The sequence below is a fragment of the Podarcis muralis genome, chromosome 5 (assembly GCF_964188315.1).
Source record: "Podarcis muralis chromosome 5, rPodMur119.hap1.1, whole genome shotgun sequence".
NCBI lineage: Eukaryota > Metazoa > Chordata > Lepidosauria > Squamata > Lacertidae > Podarcis > Podarcis muralis.
Genome location: NC_135659.1, coordinates 72633438 through 72649250, shown reverse-complemented (window position 1 = coordinate 72649250; position 15813 = coordinate 72633438). Strand labels below are relative to the sequence as shown.

The 15813-nt window shown below is 42.0% G+C and overlaps 1 protein-coding gene across 1 annotated transcript in view; it reads left to right on the top strand.

Annotated features, from left to right (window-relative positions):
* Positions 1-1837: 1837 nt before the first annotated feature.
* Positions 1838-15813, top strand: part of NECAB3 (N-terminal EF-hand calcium binding protein 3) — an 82045-nt gene continuing 68069 nt past the window's right edge. Inside the window, exon 1 of the mRNA XM_028734877.2 lies at positions 1838-2148. Coding sequence (XP_028590710.2) covers positions 2032-2148 — 117 coding nt within the window. The 5' untranslated portion in view covers positions 1838-2031. The remainder of the gene's footprint in view (positions 2149-15813) is intronic.

Here is a 15813-nt window from a genome sequence, read left to right as displayed (position 1 = left end):
GCAACACTTCCCTGGGAAGAGGAACTGACTGTTTAATCACTCTGGGAACTGCAGTGACTAATTTGGGGGAAGGTTACCCTCAAGAGGGATGCGGGTGGTGCTGTGGGTTAAACCACAGAGCCTAGGACTTGCTGATCAGAAGGTCGGCGGTTCGAATCCCCGCGACGGGGTGAGCTCCCATTTCTCGGTCCCTGCTCCTGCCAACCTAGCAGTTTGAAAGCACATCAAAGTGCAAGTAGATAAATAGGTACCACTCCGGTGGGATGGTAAACGGTGTTTCTGTGCGCTGCTCTGGTTCGCCAGAAGTGGCTTAGTCATGCTGGCCACATGACCCGGAAGCTGTACGACGGCTTCCTCGGCCAATAAAGCGAGATGAGCGCCGCAACCCCAGAGTCGGTCACAACTGGACCTAATGGTCAGTGGTCCCTTTACCTTTACCCTCAAGAATAGCTCCAATCTGTTTTGAGAAATAGCTGTCCTGTTGACGCTGCTGTGGCAATAATTTCTGTTAAAAATCTGGCTGTCTTTTTTGAGGAACGGTTCTTCTTCTACTGTGAGACACTAGGAAATGAAGAGCTTGCTCACTCTCTGAGAACATTTTGTACAGAATACCAGAGCAAAATGAATTGCTTATCAAAGTGCATTTATGCTCGAGATCTGAACCTGAGCAAGTTGCTGTTTGCAGTCTTGACTCAGCAGTCTACTTCTACATAAAGTACTATCCTGTCTCCAGCCAACAGCACATGGGAGCTATGGCACATAGGTGAACTAGGTGGCTACCTTGGGTGACAACATTTTAGGGGCCCCAACTGTCAAGGTTGAGAATTGTGGTAGGTGGGAAAATGATTTCTTAATGACTCTCACAGCATTTGTTTGCTCTCCCTCCCAGAGAAAAAGACTAGCACCTTTGAGTCTTGAGGCAGAGTTGTGCCTGTTTACTCAGAAGTAAACCCCACTGTGTTCATGGCAAAGATGCTTTCCCCTTTCCAAAAAAAGGGATGCTTTGGGTTGCAGCCTCACAGGCTCCTGATCCAACCGTTTTACAGCTTCTGTGAAGCAGGGACAGCTAACTAGAGTGGTTGCATTGTGAAGCCTGCGGAACTCAGCGAGACTTGCTTATAGGTGCTTAGGTGAATGCAGCCAGTGGTTGCAGCCTGGCTGGCCCAGCAGTTTTTTGGGGGAGAGCCATCTCTGCAGGAAGGGATATCATTCCTCAAGCCAGCTCTGTCACACTGGACCAGCTCCAGTTCCTCTCCCTTTGCTTCATTGTTCTAGGGAGGGAAAGTTGTGTGCCACTGCCAGTCAGTGTAGACAGTACTGAGTTAGATGAACTAAAGATCTGACCCAGTAGAAGACAGCTTCCTATGTAACTAACTGCTTGGGCACTTGTTATTCTAACAGCCTCCTAGGCCTTCCTTCTGACATTCTTTCCAAATGCTCATAGCTGTCAATACACACACACACACACACACACACACACACACACACACACACACCACTTTATTCTTCTTCCCTACCCAGTTCCTTCAGCAGTTCTTTTCCGACTCCTTTCCTGCACCTCAATCAATCAATCAATCAATCAATCAATCCTCTTCAGACTGACTGGTGTGACCCAGTGCACTGCCAGGAATCAAGGATCTGCACTCACTCCTGCTTACAGAAGTGCAGCCTGCAATCCTCGAAGTCAGTTCCCCTCTCTGAAGAGGAATCTCTTGCTGACTTTGCCGCTCTGAGGTGATGACGAGAGTCTAATAACAAATCCTGCCACTCAAAGGCCCTGACCAATCGGTGCAGCCAAGGGGAGGGCATTGAGACAGATACACCTACACTGAGTGTTGCCGAGTGGCTGGCAAGAGCATCTCTCAGTGCACAGTAGTTGCTGCTTCCAACAACTGCAGAGCAGGCTTGTTCGCTGACAGTCACTGAAACCAGGGCATTCAGCGTGCCAAGCAATCCGGGAAGGCTAGGGTAACTGAGGGACCAGCCTCCCAGCATCTGTGAAAGAAGAACCCAGCAATCTTCAGCGAGAAGATGATGGCATGTACAGAGATGCTGACAATGTGCTTGCTCTCTGCCAAGCACGCTTACAGCCCTGAAGCCAAAGACAGCCTGCAGAACTATGGCAAGGGACTAGCAATCTTCCACGATGTAAGTAGCTGCATGGCACATGTTTTCCCTATGTTGTAAATGGAGAGTGGTTTGTAGAGAAGTACTATGAATGTTTGATTTACCCGTTGCTTCACCTCCTATTTCAAGCTTTCTGGGTTTCATAATTTCCTGCTTCCACCTCCCCTTGGTACGCTCAGAGGTCTGGTTTGAAAAACTTGCCAAGTCCCAAGGAGCAAGGCAAATGCAAAGCCCTCGAGTTTCTGCGCTGAAAGCCTTCATGCTACACTTTTGCAGAGAAATGTGTATGTGTGTGTCTTGGAGAGCCTTGGAGAGAAAATTGTTTCATGGTATGATTTCAGAATAAGATTAGAAAGAGTTGGGCTCTTGTCCCATCTCTTCAAAGGTCCCATGATCTCCGGCAAATTGTGGTGGATCAGTAAGTTACCCAACTCTAGCATGGGAATAAGAGTGCACTGCATGCAGACCAGTACTTGCAGTAATATTTCTGCTCCATTCACTTTTCAGCCCTCTTCCCATCCTCAAAATAATTTGTATGTATTTCTTCCTTCTGGAATTATGAGCTTAGTTTTCAAGCTTGCCAAAGTTGAAATTTCACCTGTGCACCCTTAATCTCACCAATAAATTATACGGAAGATGTAAAAAGGGAAGGATCTTATACAGGCCATGAAGTAACCTGGTGCAGTTTATACTTAAGAAATTAGCAGTGGAAAATTAACAAAATGTCCAGGCGAATGAATGTTTTGGACATTGACTAAAGGGTCCACTGTCGAAAGAGAAAGAGACTGCAGAATGGCAAGTAAGAAAAGAAGTGTGAGATTTTTGCCTAGAGAAATCATGGAATAGTTTCCAGAGCACCATTAGTCCGTTGCAGCAAAATGAAGGGAGAGTCTTGCAGCATGTTAATAATAATAATAATAATTTTAGTATTTATACCCCGCCCATCTGGCTGAGTTTCCCCAGCCACTCTGGGTGGCTCCCAATCGAGTGTTAAAAACAATACAGCATTAAATATTAAAAACTTCCCTAAACAGGGCTTAAATACAAACTTTCCTATTTTTAAATAAACATTTAAACAGCTTTTTTTAAAAAAGTCTTTAATATAAAATATTTCATTGTTTGTAAATATATATATATAAAAGAACACAGTCTGAACCAGAATTGTAACTCCATTTTTAAAAAAGGAACTCCTCTTCATTGGTTTTTCCTATATTAATAAAAAGAGGCAAAGGAAGGGTGGCTGTTAAGGCATTAAGGCCAGATCCTAAGTTTTGCTATGCTGGTGAATAAGTGTGCAAGATGGAACGTACTGACTGCTGCATCCAAACGCCACTAACAATGTTTATTTTGGCATAAGGTTTTGTGGACTAGAGTCCACTTCAAGCTAATAATATTTCCTTAATGAAGGACAAGTAATTTCATGGAAAATGGAGCCTGATCTCCCTGTGCTCACACTGTGATCAGTGGCATTTTGTGTGTGGGGGGGGGGGAGGGTATTGTTGGTCTGGAGACACTCTAAATGGAACAAATAATATCTTACCTGATCAATGTGCAAAGTATGAAGGAGAGTTAATGCAATGCAACTTCAAGTCTGTGAAAAGCAAGGTGTATTTTCAAGTTTGCTCATTCCTGGAAGTTGCTGTCAAAAGAGAGCTCATGCTGCCTCAGGAGTTCCCATCTCAGCTGCTACACTTTTCCAGCAAATTGATCGCCTGCAGAAGCAGCTGATGGTAGGGTTACCTCCAACTCAGTCCTACTCAGAGTAGACCAATTGAAATTAATTGACCTAAATTAATCATGCCCATTAATTTCAATGGGTTTGATTCGCGTGGGATACAATCCAAGGAATGAAGGTTTAACTGGGGTTAAGCATCCAAAAAGAGGAAATGCACAAGGTGGGGGTGGGGACAAAAGATGTCAGTGCTTTCGATTAAATTTGTATATACCAATCTATATGTATGGATGCAAATTTTAAAAGGATTGCTATAATTTAAATGGAATTGCAATACATTTCACCATAGTGGGGAAGACTGTGACAGTGTGCCTGCTCAGTTTCCCGTCCGGGTGCTAGGCGTTGGTGGGCAACTTCAAGGCCCCTTTGGCTCTTCCCATCTTGTAGTTTTTTAATCTTTAAAGCAGTCTTGGATCAGACAGCCCTCCAAACAGAGGACTGTGTCTTCTGTAAAGTCAGACCCCTGGACGGTATAGCCCTAACAAAAGCCTCTTCTTCTGGGTTGTTGTGATCTTTGTTCTTAACTTTTTATGCTTTCGTTGTATTGTTTCATCTTGCTTTTACTGTTACCGCTTTGATAGATTTTTGTGATATGGCGGTACATAAATATTTTTATAAATAAAATGCAATGGAAATTGTATCACGCTTTGAAAATGTTCAATGCACTATGTTTGTTTGATACCATTGATATGATTAATTTATTTATAGCATTTGCATACCACCTTTCAGTAAAAAAAACCCACACCCACCACCTGAAGTAATTCATAATAAATTTAAAAGAAAATTTAAATTTAAAAGAAACATAAGCCCAAGCAACTGAAAACTACTGATAAGTAATAGCAAGACAGTTCTGAGAGCATGCACTTCAAAACAGTGGCCCATGAGATACCAAAACGCATGAGTTTGGAAGCCTGGATCAGTGGTTCCCAATTAGCAATGTACCATGGACTTTCAAAAAACAAGGCAATGGTCCCCTTACTTTTGAAAAGAAAAAAAAAAGATATCTGTATGGTATTTTTGTTATGTTAATGGTGGCACAAACAGACCCCCTGGCTGGGTTACGCAGACCCCTTGGGTTCCGCGGACCACCAATTGGGAACCACTGGCCTAGATGATATTAATATACACACTTAGGGGTGGGATGGTTTGCTTTTAAGTGGGAGGTGGGAAGCTGAAGTCTCCATCACCTAGACTTGGAAAAACCTTTTCCCCAAGAAAAGGAAGGAATTTTATTTGTTTGAGACACTTTCCCTTTAACAATGTAGCCTGGCCACTGTGTTTTTCCATACAGCAAGGTGGTTCTGACTGGCTCATCTGAAACTAAGTGTCCTTCTGAAATGCAATCAAAAATAGATTATTTTCTTATCAATCATCAGCAATAACAGATAGGGAGGGCCTTGGGCATGTTGCATCTGCGGGAAATTATGACTGGAAAATGTTCTAGCTACTAGCCTGCGAGTTTTAAGATAACAACAAAATGAGACAGAAATAGTGGGCTTGAAATGAATTATAAAGTGCCTCTGTTTCCCTGCAGTTATATTTAAAACAGCGACTGGCAGATGGGGAATATTTGAAAACATTTGCTTTCCAAATTTATCACTGGTTTGCAGGGATTACCCAGCCATGATTGCACACACTGCATGTCTCATAAGCTTAAGAACTGGAGACGGTTCTAGATGAGGACTGGAGGGCTGCGGTTTTCTGCACGCTTCTCTTGAGAGGACATCCCATTGAACGCAAAGGGATTTCCTTTCAAGCCAATGTGCACAAGGTTTCATAAGAACTGAATGATCCAGACAGCTCAGAGCATCTATTAACACTTCCTCCACTTGTGGGCACAGAGAAGAAGGCTTCTGATTTAAAGGAGTTTAAGCATTCGAAATGGTCTTTTGTGTTTGATCCTCTATCCCTACAATGCAATACAGACACTAGCTAAAAGCCCTGTAGCTTCCTGTGCAAAAGCAAAGCTCATAAAAATTTAAGGAGTCGAATATTTCAGCCTAGTTGTGTCAGTGCTGTAATGAAGCACAAATCCTATTCTACAATAGATTGGCTTTTGGAAATGCCTAGAGCTCATTATTATTACATGTCTACTCAGAAGTAAGTCCAAGTTCAGTGCGGCTTACTCCCAGGTAAGAGGGTATAGGATTTACAGCCTTAAATATAGTTGAATTAACAAATCAAGTGCCAATTGCTGCAAAGCATGTTGCCATGTAAACAATTGTTTGCCCCAGGGAAAATTGCTTTTTTCATAGAAGCTGGATTGGTATACTCAGCGTAAGCGAAAAGAGAGGATGAAATCATCCAGTAATTAACCATTTTACTTATGACAATGGCCATAAATCTTATGAGTGTCTGTTGGAAATGACGTAGATATTTGCTCAATTCAAAGAATGATAATTCAAAGTAGGTCCAGAATTAGCCCTGAAATATGGTGCATTAAAATGTAGAGAAATATAGTTCTAAGTGGGTGTTTTTAAAGAAAAAAATGGGTAACAATTTTATTATTTTTAATTATTATTTATTAATTTATAGGCTACTTGATACTGTCTTATTGGGGTTTTTCTTTTTAAAGGGAGGTTCCTAAATAGTTTTATTTTCATAGTTGTGCAAATCTTCTGCTTCCCCATAGCCTATGGACATCTCCCTCTTATTTCCTGGTGACTCTGTTTCGGCTGCAATTCCATGGGCAAACATTAGCAGAGTTTCCTAGTAGAGCAAGTGATGTCTTCTCATGACATCAGGTGAAAGCGATGGAAGCTAAACCGTTTTGTGATAACTTCACTATGATAAAAAGTAACACAGGGACAAGACTCCAACAAGCCTTCAGCAGTATGGCCATACAGTTGCAACTTTCCGCCAATCGCCTTAAGATACCAGATACCATTTTTGACAGCTGAGCAGGGGAAGCCTTACTTTGTTGTGCCACTTTCTTTGTTTTCTCGTAGTCTGGTGAACCGGGTTCGCGTCTCCGCTCCTCCACATGCAGCTGCTGGGTGACCTTGGGCCAGTCACACTTCTCTGAAGTCTCTCAGCCTCACTCACCTCACAGAGTGTTTGTTGTGGGGGAGGAAGGGACAGGAGATTGTTAGCCGCTTTGAGACTCCTCAAGGGGAGTGAAAGGCGGGATATCAAGTCCAAACACTACTTCTTCTTTCTTTATTGGTATGGCATTGTGTGCCAATGGTATTGTGGGGATGGGTGGTAAATGTCACCATATGTGGATGTTTTTTTCTGGCAACAATGCATGAAACCTCATTTACTGCGACATCTCCTTCTATGCAACTTTTAAAGGAGCAGGTGTGCCAGCTAGGAAGTCAAGAGGGGATGACCATGCTTTGAGTTTAAAAATACTAGTCCCTGGGACTGGTACTATACAAAAGGCTAGCTGTGCCTCCTACTTTGCACCATGCCTCCCAGCTCAAGGCGTTTGGGCATTTGATGGTGTGCTGTCCCTCCTGGTTCTAGCATGCAACATTATTTTTATCTGCTGAGAAGAATAATCTGCACACAGGGTAAGGTGGCTGTTTGTACTTCAGCAAAAAAAAAAGATGAACTGCATCACCAAAAAGAGGAGAAAATGACATTTGCAGGTCCTAATGTATATGTATAGATGCAAATTACTATAATTTAAATAAAAATTACAATACATCTCACAGTAGTGGGGGAAACTGATAGGGTGACCTGTGAGTCTCCTGAGTCTATTGCCCTGGTGGTAACTGTTGATGGGCAACCTCCAAGCTCCTCCTTAGAGCCCTTCATCTTTTAACTAGACTTGGACCAAACAGCCCTTCAAATAGAAAATGGTCTTGTGTAAATACAGGACAGTTGCCCACCCCCATATGGTTGCTGAAGGGATATAGGCCACTGGATTATTCTGGGTGAGGTGTGTAGGAGGACCTTGGTAAGATGGAACCAGTCCAGATTGCAGTGCATGCTGCAGAGCTTTGGCATTCCCAGTGTGGGTGAGATATGGGGTGGGAGAAGGGAAGATTTGACAGGAAGAATAAATACTCAGAGCCATTAGATTGCGCCACAGCTCATCAGCTTGGTTCAGACATAGTTAATGAAGCTTGTACAATGAAAGCACTCTACTTTGTAGCAATTAATCAGTCTACAGAATTATCTTGCTAATTAGTGCCGAACATCTTGGATTTTGGCTAACTTCCCTGCCATAATGCAAATTATATTTGCTATTTGAGGAGTTAAGAAATTCTAGGAAAGTAAAGCCACCATTTTGGACTGTGTGTGTGTGTGTGTGTGTGTGTGTGTGTACGTATGTTCTGTATGGGTATATGACACATTTGCACATGTGTGCGCATATGTTTGACAAGGCAGAGATGAAGATGTTGATGTGTAAAGAGCACTGTAAGTGTGACAGGAATGAGAATGTTTATTGTATAGTTCCTTTGCAAGGCTCAACACATATGCCCAACAATGCATGGAAATAAGTCAGGTCTCCATGTTTAGTACTACAGCAAAGTGACTAACACAAAGTCAGGACTGCTGCTTCTTTCATAGTTTAGATGCTAACGTATTTACATATACTATGGTCTATTTGAATGATGCAAATTATTGCTGCAGTGCAGGGGGATGGACTAGATGGCTTTCAGGGTACCTTTATAGAATTTACGATTCTATATATTTATGAAATTATTGTTAGAACACTGTATAGCCAGGAGACTAAGAGGTGTGTCTATCTGTGTGTGATTTCGGGGGGGGGGGGGTTGTATTATTATCTGTTGCTTGCAAGCTGCCATGGTAAATCATTTGATTGAAAAGCAAGGTCTAAAATTCCAAAAGAAACAAACAAAAGAGAGATCACCGCTTATGGTGTGTAAGCACAAAACTGGTAATGTGAGGAATGGATGCAGGTGAATGAAACTGACACACTGGAAGACCAGGGACAATAAGATTGCAGTAGTCCATCAGGGCATTTACCAGAGTTTTATCTGAGGAGACAAAGAGGAAGCCTGTATTTTTGTAATAGAGAGCAATATGATATGATAATTGACAAAGGGGGGAGGGTACAAAGCAGGGGAGGAAAGTCAAAGAGAAAGCCATGACTTTCTGTGTAATCAATGGTGTTGATGGTCTTGTTGTCAATGGATAAGAAGACAGGAATGTGATCTAGATGGTTGTAGAGCATGGGGAAAATACTGTCCAAAGCAGCAAATAGGTGAGAAAATTGAGAATTTGCAGTACCTTACTCTTCCTAACAGAACTTGACACTAGATCACACCACTGTTCACTCTTTTAACTAGGACACCATCTAAAATTAATCTATATAAATATATTAATCTTGGTAATATAAAGACTGCCAAGTTTTTCATTATTTCCTCCCACTGCCTCACAATGGATCTGTGTGTTCCTCTTAGTCCTGGAGAAAGATCTGAGTAACTGCTACATTTTATTTTGTGGGGGAAACAAAGAAATGTGGGGAACAGCCATTATTGTTTCTTTGCTCCAGAAATCCTAGGTGCAAAGTTAAATACTTTTTGCACCTAGCAGGGTCTTATCTAAATCTGTCTGACACATCAAATGCTCTATCTTAAGTCCGTTACAAACTCTAGACTTTCAGGTGTCAATGCCATGCCTGTCTCATCCCACCTGTACTCTACTTCTGATTGAAAAAATAATAATAATTTTATTGTAGGGTCCAAGGGGTAAACTGAAAGTAGCTGCTAATGAAATGTTAAAAGAGTAGATTTGGCTCAACAGGGTGCAGATGACAGCTTGGTCCATCATCTCTTAGCTCTTTTTATAATTTACTGAGCTAAGAAAAGTTGCCAGCTCATAATCCTGAGGAGCCTGTTTCTTTAAGAACTGTGTCAAAGAGAGACAATCTCATCAGGTATGGATTCTTTTATCATTGCACTTCTCCATGGGGTTGTGGGGCAGCACACTGCAAATTTCTCTCTTCTAAGCAATAGTTAAAGGTGCAAGAGCTCATTCAAGGTTGCAGCCAACAATCCTAGGGGAAGTTGATGAAATACACTGAGCGACTCACTTTTAAGATAATGCTCCTTGGACTTTTTCCTTAGCAGTTGCTACCTTCCTGATCCTACTTGACCTTGCCACTTCCATGGTAACTTCCTCTGCGCTTTCCCGTAATTGTGGACAAGATGCTCCTTATGCCCAGAAGCATCTGCCTGTCATCCCTTGATGCATCTGTGCTGCTTTGTGGAGAACATTATATATAGCAAACAAAAACAACCTTATTGCTGGCAGCAGGTGTTACTACTAAGCAGGAGGAAGGTTTAGAAGAGGTAGCAGGGTTGCCAGGGGACAAAGGCAGAGGTGTCTGTATTATTTAAACCTGATCTACATTGTGCTTGTAGCTCCACCATTATCGGAGTGTAAAATGCATCCTGGTCTTCTTTGTGCCAGTTTTGCAATCTAGGTGGGTCAGAATGGGATGCCAGACTGAATATGGCGCAGAGCCCCTGTTTTGCAGGAGGATTTCCCCCACCCCCGCCCCCAGACAGGTGAAATTTCTACCATCATGGTACAATGTCAGGGAAAATCAGACATGTCAAAGGTCCTCCCTTCTTCGTAGCTATTAAAGTATCCTGGTAAATAGTCCACAGAAGTTACTAGGCTGCAAAACATAAAATCACTAGCTTGCTGGAAGCTACATACCAGAGAAAGGATGGAGTACATTATTCCTCTTCTAGCAGTCCAATTGGTTTCTACTGTGGTAAGAATTTACCTCTATACCACAGGTCCTTGCCCAGGTGAGGGAATAAACTTTTTAATAATAATAATAATAATAATAATAATAATAATAATAATAATAATTAATAATAAGTGGCTTCCAGCAAAATATTACAAAATAATAATTCATCAGATATTAAAAGCTTCCCTAAACAGGGCTGCCTTCAGATGTCAGCTAGTTGTTTATTTCCTTGACATCTGATGGGAGGGCATTCCACAGGGTGGGCACCACAACCGAGAAGGCCCTCTGCCTGGTTCTCTGTAACCTCACTTCTCGCAGGGAGGGAACCATCAGAAGGCCCTTGGAGCTGGACCTCAGTCTCCAGGCTAAACGATGGGGGTGGAGACGCTCCTTCAGGTATACTGGGCCAAGGCCATTTAGGGCTTTAAAGAGCACTTTGAATTGTGCTCGGAAACGTACTGGGAGCCAATGTAGGTCTTTAAGGACCGGTGTAATATAAGCACGAAACCAAGAGAATATCAAGCAAAGTGTCCTGTAGGGACCCTGTTTATACCGCATGCAGAGGAGGGATGGAGTGCTCTGCCCTTTTTTTCCTAGCCCGTTTAGTCACATGCAGTATTCAGAGGCAGTTCCTGGGAGTTACATTTGGGCAGAGCTCTCAGGGCTCGCTTGTGAGCTTCCCACAAACATCTGATTGGCTATATGAGAACAGGATGGTGGACTAGATGGCCCATTGGCCTTATCTAGCAGGGTCTTATGGTCTTGTGCATGCAATTCCTCCACACGCACCCTACCCACCCCTGCCGCGATTGCTGGAGAAGTGAAGAGATCTTGTCGCTGCCGCTGCTTCTCCTCAGTTCTCCAGAGCTGAACCTGGAAAGCGAGGCTTTGGTGGTGGTGGTGTGCTGGGATAACACCTTCTCATTTTGCTCCAGGCTGCGAAACGGAACAGGTCGCCCCACCCCCCTACCTGTTACTGTTTCCACAGCCTCACAAAGCTATGCTCTCCCAAGGATTTGCCCAAACTCTCAACTCAGCCATGAACTTATTGCACAGCCTTTGGCCTCAAACCTTCTACCCACTTTTTCTGCAATATGGGGTGGATATTAACACTGGCCTATTTTGCAGGGGTGTCAAAAGGGTTCCAGAGACAATATTTGGTGAGCACTTTGAGCACCTAGGAAAAAACATTCTGTGAATGCTAAATGCCATTGTAAATGTGTTCTGCTCTTTTTGTTTTGACGTATTTTTTTTATTAAACATTTCTTGGTTTACAAAAGTATGTGCAATGTCTCTTTTTTCAAGTTACATTTTCTACAGGTCAGTTTCGTTTGTTGAGACATTAGTGTTACATTAGGAAGAAAAGGGGGGAAGAGGTGGAAGGCGCCTCTTCCCCCCTTTTCTTCAAGAGGGGAAGTGGGTGGGTAGTCGGGTGGCGATGTTTTTATTTTACTTAATGTAGGTGTGGGGTTTTTTGTCAGCGTCGCTTGTGCAGGTTCTCTTTACTATTCGCATGTGTTCCTTTGGTGGCGAGAGAGGTTGGGGTTGGCTTCTGCTCTTTTTGTTAACAAGAAAGCTGAACATCTTCCTTTTATGCAACAAAATAGTTTCCAAACAGCTAGCATAATGCCATTAAAAACCTGATGCCCAAGAAATAAACAAACCCTGGGTTTCCCATGCATATCTAAGATGCTGTTGTATTTTGAAATTCTGCCACCTCATTAACCTAGCATGGTGTGAATGAGCCCTTGGGAATATCTGTCCCAATGTGCTCAGCATGAATCCTTTTGTTTCTGCCTTACTGTGTTCACTCTGCTCAGGGTGATTTTGTTAGTACTCTGCGCCATAGAGGCAAAGAGAACAAATGTGCAGGTGTAAGGCTCTGTCTTTATCGAATTGCTGTTCTGATCATTGCTACATTTTAAGGTCAGCCTTTTTCGATGGCCCCAGTGTTTGCTTTGTAGTTCTAAGAAACCTGCGCTTTTACAAGAAAAATGTGAAAGGTGCCAACAGATGGAATATTTCTGCTGCTGTCTTTGAATGCTTTCAGGATTTTCTTTTTAAAAAAAGTGTTCGGAACATTTGAGCTAAAAAGACTCAGAATGATAATGCAAAGCAGGAGCTTGCAGCAACAGAGTATGGAATGAATGAAAAATTATGGAATTTTAGAGTTAGAAGGGACGCCGAGGGTCATCTATTCCAACCCCATGCAATGCAGGAATCTCCACACATGGTCCTCCCCATCCAATTTGAAACCATACCAGACCCTGCTTAGCTTTGCAAATGTGCTGGCAGTTTTATGTGAAGGGTTGCCCTGTAGAAGGTGAGAAAGAAAATGGGGGCAGGAGAAAGGTTTCTGTATAAAGAGCTCTAATGTGCACGATGTGCGATTATACTATGCAGGCAGAGAAATTGCACAGAGTGCAGCATCCTAATAAATATCAACTTTCTACCTACAAAAGGATTAGAAAGTTCTGGACAATGCCTAGCTCATCAATAGCTAGTTATTTGATATAAATATATTAATTGATACAGGTCTCATAATTCAGTTTCTCTTAGAGTATTATTTACATTCATTTGCTTCTTTTATCATAGAATGAGCATAGTCTTGCCTCTAAGGTTACAGTGACTCTTCCCAGCCTAGAATTGTGGCTTTGGTTTAATCCAAAGAGAAAACCTCTTGAAAACCTATTGAAACCTATTGAAAACCTATTAAAACTCAGAGAAAACCTATTGAAAATAACGAACATGACTAACTTGGGTCCATTAATTTTACTGGGTCTACACAGAGTAAAATTTAGTTGGATACCACCCACTGCTTCTCTGAATGTGTTTGACTTTCATTTAGATATCACATTAGCTTGGGAAATAAAAACTTAGCCAGGTGATAGAAAAGCTGGGCAGCTTTGCTTAAAACAAGCCAAATGTCAACCCTATATGATATCTGGCTTTGGAAAATATTCCCACTTCTGCTCAGCCAGGAACTCATTAGGGTAATAGCATATTGTAGGCCAAATTCTTAAAAGGGATTCTCAAATTACTAGATGTTCTGCAGCTTGTGTCCAAGATAATTTATGGCACCTGGAAAATATGCACGCAGAAACTGTAGATCCATAAAGTGTTTTGTAGAAAGAAAAATGAGATCCAGGTGCCTTGTGCCTTTCCCCATGTATTTATGTGCACATTTGCTTATTTTAGCAAGACCTACTTCCAACAACGTCCTTCCTTCAGACTTCAAAGATGGCAAAGTGAGTGCCAGGGTCATGAGGATAAATCACAGCGGCATTCCAAAAATAATGCTGGGGTGGCATGGAACTGGTGCCCCATTCCCCAACCCCCACCCCCCAATGCACATTCATTGAACTTTTTTTAAAAAAACACACTTTGAAAAGGGCTTGTGATGAGGATTTAATTTAAAAACAATTAAATAAAGATGTGCATCTTTTCCGTTTTTAAAAGTACATGAATGGATGATATCCACATATGCAGTTTTTATCTTTTATATTGCAAGCCTCTGCTGCGCTGTGTCTCACACTCATAGGCCTTTTCTGTATGGTGTTGTCCCAGGGCACAGCTTAAAGATTTTCTCTTGCTGTTAACTTGGCAAACTGAGCCTAGGAACAGAGAGTCATGCTGGGTTCTCACTGACTCATCTACCATTATCTGTACCAATAATTCTGCCTTTTGAACAACGGCACTGACTATGAAGGGAGCTGAATAGAATCCACCTCATCATCCCTGAGACGCGTTGGCTTCTTAGGAAGGGAAATAGCAGGAGGGAGCTATGAGATGAGAATATTTGACCCAACTTAGACAGGGAAGCAGCACTTTTCAAATAATTTCCAAGGGCATTTTGGCAGTGCCTGTTTTCTTAACTGGTCGGCAAGTGAATGAACACTGTCAGAATGGAAATTCTACGTCTTAGGGACAAATACAAAAAGCAGTAGGAGGACAAAGGGTTAATCACCTCTTCCCCCTGTTGCTTCTCAGCTCGAAATAGCCCCCTCCCGCAGCTGCTTTTCTTCACCTTGTCAGTGTACTGCTACTTGTGTGAGGGGGCTATTTTGACTAGAGAAGCTGAGGGGTGGATAACCCTTTCCCCTCCTCCTGTTTTTTGTGCTTGAAATTGTCCCCATTCCAGAAGCACTGCTTGCTTGGAAATCCTGTAAGGGGGATTTGAATCCCGAAAAACCATTTTTGGGTCAACTTGGAGCAGAAATTACAACCTGAAAAAGAGACAATGCATGTACTTTTGTAAACCAAGAAAATCTTTAATAAAAACGATTTTTAAAAAAAATAAATATGCAGCTGAAATCTAGCAGGTAGCGGAAAGATTAAACACCCCTTGCTACTCCTATGTTCAAAACAGCCCCCTTCCATAGCTGCGTTTGAAGGCACTGAACATCATTAAACAATTTTCTGTGTGAAATGAATTTGCCTCTTCTATTAGTAAAATAAAAGTTGTCAGCATTTTAATATGAATTTCTCCAAAAAATACATTTGTGTGTGTGTGCAGCATTGCCTCAATGTACACATTTTTTGCAAGCAATTTCTCCATTGAAGGATAACTATGTTTCAGTCAGCATACTATTTTGGGAAGTGCAGATTAGGTATGCTTACTCCAAAATATGAACCAGACTGAATTCCCAACCCCTCCCCCAACCTGGTGATCGAACAGGAGTAGTCCAATGCTTTGATTGGCTGGCCCAGCAAACGAAAAAGTTAATTTTTAGGAAATACATTTAGTGACTTGTTGCTTTTTTAAAAGAAGCTACTGCAAAATCTTGGCTCTTATCATCACACGGAAAGCTAATACAGTATGTTGCAACTATGTGCAAATATTTAATTGTGTAGCCAGGGGGCTAACATTGGCTGCTGTAAAGAGAGGATTGCAGCTGTCATTCAGTTGTCCATTCTTAGGCATCAAGATAGTACTAATTGAGATTGCTATTATTAGCATTCTTCGTTCTAAGGAATCTAGATAAGATAGGATGGCAGGTTATCATTTCACATGTCGAAATTTATGCTTGCATTAACTCAAGCCATGACAGCTTCCTTCTTGTTGAACTTTTCTTTTTCTCCTTGTGTCACCCAGACTAACACAACTGGAAATTAGTCAGAGGGGAAATGGTAAAAAATGAGAGGCAAATGAGAAGGGGAACTTTTCCCCAATAGTCTGATACATGCAGTCCTCCAAACACTTGGCACAGAATCAGAAAATGTGTCTTTTCCAAAATTTGACAACGCTACAGTCCACCACGACTTCTACCACTCA